Genomic DNA, 10,000 nt, shown 5'->3' with positions numbered 1-10,000 from the left:
TAAGCACACTGAATAAATCATTGACCGGTAGTGAGATATTCTTACCCCAGATTGGTCTCTGAGCCTCCAAACTTGGGTTTTTGGGAAACACGGTTAAATGGACAGAGTTTGTAGATATACCTATAGAGGGAATAAAGATTAATATTAAATGACATATGACAATATTAATGCATATTAATATTAAATGACACCAGGCTAATGTCAATCAAATTTGCCTTCAATTTTATCGTTCTTTCATGATTTCAAAGAATAAATCAATAAATAACATTTCTAGTAACAATACAGAAACCTTGCACATCAGCCCTTTCCCTTTGAAAAATAATAAGCTTATTATTTATTCTCACTCTCTCTCATTTTCTACCGCTTACCCGAACTACCTCGGGTCACGGGGAGCCTGTGCCTATCTTAGGCGTCATCGGGCATCAAGGCAGGATACACCCTGGACGGAGTGCCAACCCATCTCAGGGCACACACACACACTCATTCACTCACGCAATCACACACTACGGACAATTTTCCAGAGATGCCAATCAACCTACCATGCATGTCTTTGGACCGGGGGAGGAAACTGGAGTACCCGGAGGAAACCCCCAAGGCACGGGGAGAACATGCAAACTCCACACACACAAGGTGGAGGCGGGAATCGAACCCCCCACCCTGGAGGTGTGAGGCGAACGTGCTAACCACTAAGCCACCGTGCCCCCCCTTATTATTTATTGATTAATTGATTGATTGATTTATATTTGACTGATTCAGTTGTCAAGAATTTTCAATAATGTCTTTTTTTTGTCTAATATTTGACAGGTTAAGGTTTAGGAGCTGATAGTCAGTCAGCACATTTCAGCGCCTAAACCTTAACCTGTCAAATATTTTACAAACATTCACATGGGACTACTGTAGAGTTCCAAAGTTTTGGAACGGAGTTCGAGTACGAGTGTGGAGAGACAGTAGATATTGTGAACTACACACTACTTCAGCATCGCTATACTTACTCGCTAGTGCTGAGCTCGTAGCACTGGTTGTAAAGATAAGCAAACTCAGCAGTGGGCCCAAAATCAAAGGAAAGCTCTTTCTCGATGTTCCTGTTAATGCAAGAAGACATTACAGATCCACATCAAATACTGGGCTGTAAACAATCAGAATGAGGGAAATACATGACCGAGAACATTGCACCAACCTGATCTGGTCTTCCACTTCACGTAGAGCTCGCTCTGACTCCTCAAATTCATCTCTGGCTTTCTGAGCATCTGAGGATCAAAGAAAATAAACAATTTACTTATTAAGGAGCTCATAAAAGGATGTACTTAGATGACGATATGTAACGGTATGAGTTTATGTCCAAGAGAGTGACCAAGATACTGACTATCAATCAAAGCTTGAGTCTCAGCATCATATGGTGGCATAGTGTCTTCTTCTTCTGTCTTCTCTGGAGTCTTGGTAGTGGAAGGAGCCTAAAAAATTAACACAACATGTGAGAATTTAATTCACACACAGAACTGAGCACACTGCTCACCATCCTTACCTTGTCGAGGTCTTCCTCTGGATAATCGTCTTCCTCATCTACATCCTCTTCTTCTTCTTCTGGAACGTCGTCTTCATCGGGGTATGGCTCAGAGTCGTTGTCCACCACAGGCTCCTTGCTTTCTTCTGTTGGAGGCTCCACTGGCACTGGTTCCTTAGGCTGAGACTGCAACAAACCATTGGGTGTGAAACAACATTAGGAGTTACACGGAATAAGAATGAGAGGCTACGGACTTGAGCTTTTTACACAACTTCTATATTTAATAAACTGAATATCATAAACACCAGATATAACACCTCCACAAAACAAAATTGTCTTCTAGTAAGGTAGGATTCTGACTTTTGTGTACTATCTGCTTAACTTGCTTTTTTTCTAGAGTTGTGTGATTTGAATTTTGTTATATTCTGTTATATTCATTGTTGATCTTATAGTGTTGGTTTTTGCTTAGTAGTTCTCAAGGCTGATTAATCAGGAGTAGTTTCAGTCTCCATTAAGATGTGAATTGTGGGCAGGCCTTACTCATTTATATTGAAGCTTCAGTTTGTAATTATCCCTAAAATCTCTAACGCATTGTAAATAAATGTCTAGTACTGTTTTGACCTATTCTACAAAAACCATATTTTAAATCTCACCCTCAAACCCATCTTTGTAGTCACCTCTTTCCATCGTAGGTGCTCTTGTCTTCAAAGCAGAGGTCACATTTCCAGTAACCTCCTATACCCTCCTCTGTGGTCTGAGTCTCAAACAGTGGCATTAGGTGGGCTTCTGCTTTCTCTCACTCACCACGAGAAACAGGCAGGGGTGGTGGTAAAGGTCTACTGTTGTCAAGAACATGGTGTTTCACACTTTTCCTCTTGTCTCATTTAAACATCTCCTCTTTTGAATTCCATGCCATTTCAGTTACCTCTCCAAACAACCTTGTCATCTTTGTTGTCTACCAATCTCCTGGTCCCCTAAAAGACTTCCTGGAAGAAATGGACACACTGCACAGTGCTTTCCCTTCTGACAGCAACCCCTCTGTCTGTGCTTGGCGATTTCAACCTCCCCTCCAACAAGCTTCAATCTTCTTCCCTCTTGACTCTTCTGGACTCATTCTCCTGACAGTCAACAGCTATGTCCCCACACACAAAGGAGGCAATGTACTGGACCTGGTTTTCACCCGTCCTTCTACAAGGAAAAGCTTGATGCTTCGGCACAAGACCCTCGTAAGCTCCACAACATCATCTCTTCTCTACTCAACCCCTCGGCTCCAACTGCTTCATCCTCCCTGACTCCAGAAGACTTTGTTCTTTTTACCATGAGAAGATTGAGAAAATCTGCAGGACCTTCACTTCTGCCCCATCTGCACCTACATCTCACAGTCAGGATTCCCCTATTGTCCCATTCCCCATTGTCCCATTTCTCAACCGTAGCAGCAGAAGAGATTTTACAACTCATCTGGGTCTTGCAATCCTACCAACTGCCCATTGCATCCACTCCCTTCCACTATGCTCCAGACCCTCTCGCAAGACCTTCTGCCCTTCATTACCACTATCATCAATAGATATCTAACATCTGGTCATGTACCAACTACCTTCAAGGGTTATTCCCATCCTGAAAAAACCTGCTCTGGATCCATCAGACATCAGTAACTACAGAGTGGTATCACTTCTCTCTTTTCTTTCAAAAACTCTTGAATGCATAGTTTATAACCAACTGTCTGTCTATCTCTCACAGAACAACCTCCAAGATCTCGACCAGTCTGGCTTCAAAGCAGCACATTCAAAGACCAAGTTGTCATCTGTCCTCATCCTCCTTGACCTTTTGGCAGCGTTTGATATGGGCAACCACAAGACTCTCTTCACCCTCAGGAGTGTTGGAACTTGTGGATCAGCTTGGGAATGGTTCGCTTCCTACCTGGAAGGTCGCTCTTATCAGGTAACATGGAGGGGAGTGACATCTGCTCCACGCAGACTATCCACTGGTGTCCCACAGGGCTCAGTACTTGGTCCTCTTCTTTTCTTCCTGTATACTCACTCTCTTGGCGAAGTTATTTCCTCACATGGGTTCTCTTACCACTGCTATGCTGATGATACACAACTTATCTTCTCTTTCCCACCCTCAGATACCACAGCTTCTGTTCGTATCTCAGCATGTCTGTCAGAAATATCATCATGGATGACAGCACAGTTGAAGTTCAATCCTAGCAAAACTGAACTGCTGTTCATCCCAGGTGATTCATCCCCAGGTCATGATCTTGCAATATCCCTGTATAACGATCTGATCTACCCTTCAGTCACATTTCACAACCTTGGGGTAACCATGGACAATCAATGGTCCTTTTTCCTCTCATGTTGCTAATGTGACTCGCTCATGTCGGTTCCTTCTGTACAACATTAGAAGGATTCGGCCATTTTTGTCCACATAGGCTGCTCAGGAACTTGTTCAGTCTCTTGTCATCTCAAGACTGGATTACTGCAACACACTGCTGACAGGTCTACCTATGAACGCAATTCGTCTTCTGCAAATGATCAAAAATCAAATCAAATCAAATGCAGCTGCTTGACTTGTTTCCAACCTGCCTAAGTTCTTGTATACCACCTTGCTGTTGCTGTGGTCCCTCCACTGGCTTCCTGTAGCTGCACGCATCAGATTCAAAACACTGACGCTTGTCTACAAAGGCAAAAATAGACCAGCTCCCTCTTACCTCAAAGCCCTCATCACTCCTCGCACTGCACCTCGCACCCTCAGAGCTACCAATGCTTTGAAATCTTTGAACAGTGATTTAGGCCCTTGGTAACTTAAATCTGTAACCTAGTGGACCAGTGTTAATGTATTCAACGATAGAGACTTAAAAGCACTTTTGTACATCACTCTAGATAACGGCGTCTGCCAAATGCTGTAAATGTAAAAGTAAAACAGATCCGTCCAAACAAATATCTTTTATTTTTTTTATTGGTGTTCGGAAACAAATATTTTAAACACCTACATTATAAGCACTGTTATTGATTTTGTACATCAAGTTCCATAAATTAACCGTCCATGCAGCGTTCAGAGGTTTAAACTCAGTAACGTCACTGTGCTGGGTGAGAACCGCCCAGCGAGTTATTGGGACCCCACTTCCTGTCATTAAGGATGTCCAGAGGGAGTGGTGTCTGAGTAAAACTTGCAGCATCGTCAAAGACACCTCTCACACCCAAAACATAAACTGTTTATCCTCCTACCCTCTCGGAAGACCACACGACCATATATAATCATTCACAATTAGACAACAGCAGTATGGTTAAACCCCTCAGCCTCAACCAAAGCAGAAAAATAAAGGACGTAAACACTAGAACATTCCACTTAAACTGGAGCGCATACTATGATGAGTCTTGCTTTCTAACAACTGCGATGATTAACATATCTTCATGGAATCAAAATTAAGAAATGTGACCTGACCACCAGAGATAACATCCTGATATAATAATGGAAGAACGTAGATCCTGTAAAACTGTATGGAAATGTTTGTTGCTCTATAAACTGATATGTTTATGATTTTATTGAGATTTGATTGTTTGTTCAAAATCAGAGTAGTATACTGCCTCATATAAAAATGACTGATCTGTGAAGACAACCTCATTCATACTGATTATATAACCTGTTATGAATCGTGCTCTGTGTGAGTAAAGTGACTGAAACAGTCGAAGTAGGGAATAAGTCTCTCTTTACTGACCTCTGAGACGTACTTGTCTTTAATGTTGTTCCACACACTTTCGAAAGCTGCCGTGTCTACCTGGTGAACCCCGCCCAGCACCCCCTGGGGAAGAAATCACACTGCAGTTATCATACAAAGAAGGTGCAAACAAAAAAGGAGAATGAAAATATAAAAAAATATACCTTAGCCTCAGTCTCAGAAAAAGTGCCGTCTGCATCTGAATCTAGCTCTGCGTGTGTCTGCAGCTCAGAAAGAGAAACACTGAAAAACAAACACATTATCATCAAGTGGCCAAAAGAAAACACACAGAATGATACACACACTCACACAGCTGCACTTACAATCCATCCACATCATCGTCTAACTCAAGAAAAGCTTCCAACATTTTAGCTTTATCCTTTTCCACACGGATCACTGCTTTTTGTTCTGTAACAAAGGAAAGCAATGAGGAAATGCAGCTCAGAAACACCAGCTGATAAATAAAGCCACTCACTACAACTGATGTCTGAGAGATTCATTAGAATTTCTGTGCATATATTTATACGTCATTATTTAATTTCTTGCAAATATAAATATCTCGTTTCTTGTAAAACAGAATAATGATCATTAGCATGATTATCGCTGCAAGTCCAAGTCAGAGCTTATTAGAAAATGCAGTAAAAAAATATAAAATAAAAATAAAATAATCAGATACCGCAAGTGGAAACTTATGCATGAGAAAAATGACAAAATCATGAAAAACAACTGCACTTGCCTTCCCAGGCCTTAAGATGGCGCTCCTTGGCTTCCTTCTCCGGCTCTTCTGCCGTCTCTTTAATGGTCCTCAGATTCTCCACTTTCTCCTCTATCTCCTTCTTGCTATTCTGCAGGTCAGTCAGTTTGCTCTATAAAAGACGGCACACGTTAGGAACCAAATAAAATCATCTGAGTTTACAGGGATCCAAACAGTTTTATATGTGGAGTGTGCTGATCAATAGACACAGTCACAAAGCAGCTTTAAGGGAACATATAAAATCAGGATATAAATAATACACTTGCTGTTAAGTATTTTTAGACCTGTTTTTCTTGTTGGGTTTTCTTAGCTTCCTGAATGAGCTGCTGTTTGAGGAGGAAACCTTCTTTGGTGAGCTCAGCCATCTTCTGTAGAACCTCCCTCTCCTTTCGGCCCATCTCCCTGAGAACCAGCAAAGTGTTAATACAACTTCCTGCTAATAGGCACGTGTGTGTGTGTATACGGTGTGTGTATACAGGTGACTCACGAGTCGTGCATCGCGCCAGAAACCCCATATTACCCCAGAAATGAGGTAAAATATATTAGCATTTTGGGCGGGAGTAGAAAGATCGGATCGATATCCGAGACGCCGAGACGCATTTATGTGGCCTAATGTAAATGGAACAGTTTTAACAAATCAGATAGCTATCGGATCAGAGACAACACATGAAGTGACCAGGTGTAAAAAGGCCCTAAGTAAAGTGCTTCCTCTTAGAGCAGCGGTTTCTCAACCCTGTTTGTTAATTAGCTGACATGTTGAATCAGATGAGGTCGGAGCAGTGAGATTCTAAAATATAAGCTGTGAACGATGCTGACCTTCTACAAAGTTTGGATGCCGCAAGATATCTTAAGTTTTCTTCTGCCATTAAATAAAGTACTGAATGATGGCTAAAATCCCCTACTGTAGAAGTTCTATTTGTGACTTTTTGTTATTGACACACCCCCAATGAACAGAATACTGGAGCCCAGAGAAGAATACAAGTTCCTGACTGGTAATTATGATGACGTGGTGATGTTTATTTGACTTGAAGAAACACTAACAGGAGTCAGATTATGAGATCTACTTTTACTTTTAACTGCTGCTAAGAGACTAAATATGTAATAGTCAAAATAATAGACAAAATTCCTTTATTAATGCCATCACATCTATTATTAATGTAAAGTCCATGTTTTCTTCTATTGTCATTTACTGTACAATTCATTCACTTACAGAGATTAGACTGAATTTCTAAGCTTGTTAAGCTACACTATAGCACTGACCCTAAAACTTACTTGCAGGTGTTTTCACATTTGGCCCCACTGTTGTACTCATCAGTGGTGTCACAGCAGTCTAGGAGGGAAAACAGTTAATTTGTTTATTGTGTTTGTTGGGGTGCAAACCATTGCTGAATCCCAAACTATGGTGTATTAGCTTTAACTATAAGGATATTACAGAACAGGTAAAGTGTGAGGCTGAGGCTCTCACCACATATGCCGTCGTTAACACGAGAGGACGGGATGAAGGTGGGTCTGTGGCCGGCATTGGTGCAGTGGAAGTTCCCATTGGGACAAGCAGCAGTGCCTGGATGACAAATAAGGGATGATAAATACTACCCCTTGTTAGCAAAGACATATGAAGTACATTTAGTGCTAACTTGTGTTTTTACATATAGCTCTTTTTAAATCAGCTGTAATCAGTCCACTTAAAAGAAAATGATTTAAAACAGGACAATGCACTTTATTTATTCTAGTATTAATAAAAACCTGAAGCATTTTTCACTCCTCAGCTGCTTTACCACAGTGTAAGAGTATCATTAAAAACCATTGCTTTACATGATGCTATTGGTTGGCAGTGGATGAAGAAATGGAGAGCAGAACATATCGGAGACATAAGTAAAATGGCAGAAATATTCAGGAAAGAAAACTAAAAAATTATTATAATTTTTAGTGTTGAACCATCAAAACCAACCCATATTTCATGGAGATATTATGACAAAATACATGCACACACCACATGGCCAAACACCTGACCATCACACCCAGATGTGCTTGTTAAAAATCCCATTCCCATAAAAATCCTGTTTCCACGTCACCTGGTTCATCAGAGCCGTCTTTACAGTCACAGTAGTCGTCATTCACTCGGTCAAAAGAAATGGTTCGGGAGCCATCCAGACAAGTGAAGGGGCTGTTCTCATCATAGAAATGTCGTCCTGTTCAGATTCAGGTGGAAAGAAAATGGTGACGAGGTTACAATTAAAAGTTATATAATCTGAGCATTGGCATTGACAGAGTTAATGGATCAAATCTAGTGTCTGGAACACAATAAAGCTCTCTAGCTCACGTCTCAGTTGCTGTTATATGAGTTAAAAGTACAGGTTGACTCTACACCATCACTGCGTAATGTCAGTGTTACACTTGTGACCAATCACTGATCAGAACTGTATCCCTGTGACCAATCACTGATCATAACTGTATCCCTGTGACCAATCACTGATCAGAACTGTATCCCTGTGACCAATCACTGATCAGAACTGTATCCCTGTGACCAATCACTGATCAGAACTGTTACACTTGTGACCAATCACTGATCAGAACTGTTACACTTGTGACCAATCACTGATCAGAACTGTTACACTTGTGACCAATCACTGATCAGAACTGTATCCCTGTGACCAATCACTGATCGGAACTGTATCCCTGTGACCAATCACTGATCAGAACTGTATCCCTGTGACCAATCACTGATCGGAACTGTATCCCTGTGACCAATCACTGATCGGAACTGTATCCCTGTGACCAATCACTGATCGGAACTGTATCCCTGTGACCAATCACTGATCGGAACTGTATCCCTGTGACCAAATCCCTGTGACCAATCACTGATCATAACTGTATCCCTGTGACCAATCACTGATCATAACTGTATCCCTGTGACCAATCACTGATCAGAACTGTATCCCTGTGACCAATCACTGATCAGAACTGTTACACTTGTGACCAATCACTGATCAGAACTGTTACACTTGTGACCAATCACTGATCAGAACTGTTACACTTGTGACCAATCACTGATCGGAACCGTATCCCTGTGACCAATCACTGATCGGAACTGTATCCCTGTGACCAATCACTGATCGGAACTGTATCCCTGTGACCAATCACTGATCGGAACTGTATCCCTGTGACCAATCACTGATCGGAACTGTATCCCTGTGACCAATCACTGATCGGAACTGTATCCCTGTGACCAATCACTGATCGGAACTGTATCCCTGTGACCAATCACTGATCAGAACTGTTACACTTGTGACCAATCACTGATCAGAACTGTTACACTTGTGACCAATCACTGATCAGAACTGTTACACTTGTGACCAATCACTGATCAGAACTGTATCCCTGTGACCAATCACTGATCGGAACTGTATCCCTGTGACCAATCACTGATCGGAACTGTATCCCTGTGACCAATCACTGATCGGAACTGTATCCCTGTGACCAATCACTGATCGGAACTGTATCCCTGTGACCAATCACTGATCGGAACTGTATCCCTGTGACCAATCACTGATCGGAACTGTTACACTTGTGACCAATCACTGATCAGAACTGTTACACTTGTGACCAATCACTGATCAGAACTGTATCCCTGTGACCAATCACTGATCGGAACTGTATCCCTGTGACCAATCACTGATCGGAACTGTATCCCTGTGACCAATCACTGATCGGAACTGTATCCCTGTGACCAATCACTGATCGGAACTGTATCCCTGTGACCAATCACTGATCGGAACTGTATCCCTGTGACCAATCACTTATCGGAACTGTATCCCTGTGACCAATCACTGATCGGAAATGTATCCCTGTGACCAATCACTGATCGGAACTGTATCCCTGTGACCAATCACTGATCGGAACTGTATCCCTGTGACCAGTCACTGATCGGAACTGTATCCCTGTGACCAATCACTGATCGGAACTGTATCCCTGTGACCAATCACTGATCGGAAATGTATCCCTGTGACCAATCACTGATCGGAAATGTATC

General features: G+C 41.9%; 1 protein-coding gene across 1 annotated transcript in view; it reads right to left on the bottom strand.

Moving 5' to 3' along the window:
* Positions 1-10,000, bottom strand: part of prkcsh (protein kinase C substrate 80K-H) — a 16,912-nt gene that overhangs the window by 4,172 nt on the left and 2,740 nt on the right. Inside the window, exons 3-15 of the mRNA XM_060897122.1 lie at positions 8,043-8,159; positions 7,436-7,531; positions 7,243-7,300; positions 6,255-6,372; positions 5,953-6,082; positions 5,540-5,624; positions 5,381-5,459; positions 5,217-5,300; positions 1,523-1,687; positions 1,364-1,451; positions 1,178-1,247; positions 993-1,082; positions 46-120 (exon numbers count right to left, since the gene is read on the bottom strand). Of these exons, the coding sequence (XP_060753105.1) occupies positions 46-120; positions 993-1,082; positions 1,178-1,247; positions 1,364-1,451; positions 1,523-1,687; positions 5,217-5,300; positions 5,381-5,459; positions 5,540-5,624; positions 5,953-6,082; positions 6,255-6,372; positions 7,243-7,300; positions 7,436-7,531; positions 8,043-8,159 (1,255 nt within the window). The remainder of the gene's footprint in view (positions 1-45; positions 121-992; positions 1,083-1,177; positions 1,248-1,363; positions 1,452-1,522; positions 1,688-5,216; positions 5,301-5,380; positions 5,460-5,539; positions 5,625-5,952; positions 6,083-6,254; positions 6,373-7,242; positions 7,301-7,435; positions 7,532-8,042; positions 8,160-10,000) is intronic.

This window comes from Tachysurus vachellii, chromosome 21 (genome assembly GCF_030014155.1).
Source record: "Tachysurus vachellii isolate PV-2020 chromosome 21, HZAU_Pvac_v1, whole genome shotgun sequence".
NCBI lineage: Eukaryota > Metazoa > Chordata > Actinopteri > Siluriformes > Bagridae > Tachysurus > Tachysurus vachellii.
The sequence above is the reverse complement of the archived record's forward strand: the minus strand, read 5'-3'. Positions and strand labels throughout refer to the sequence as shown.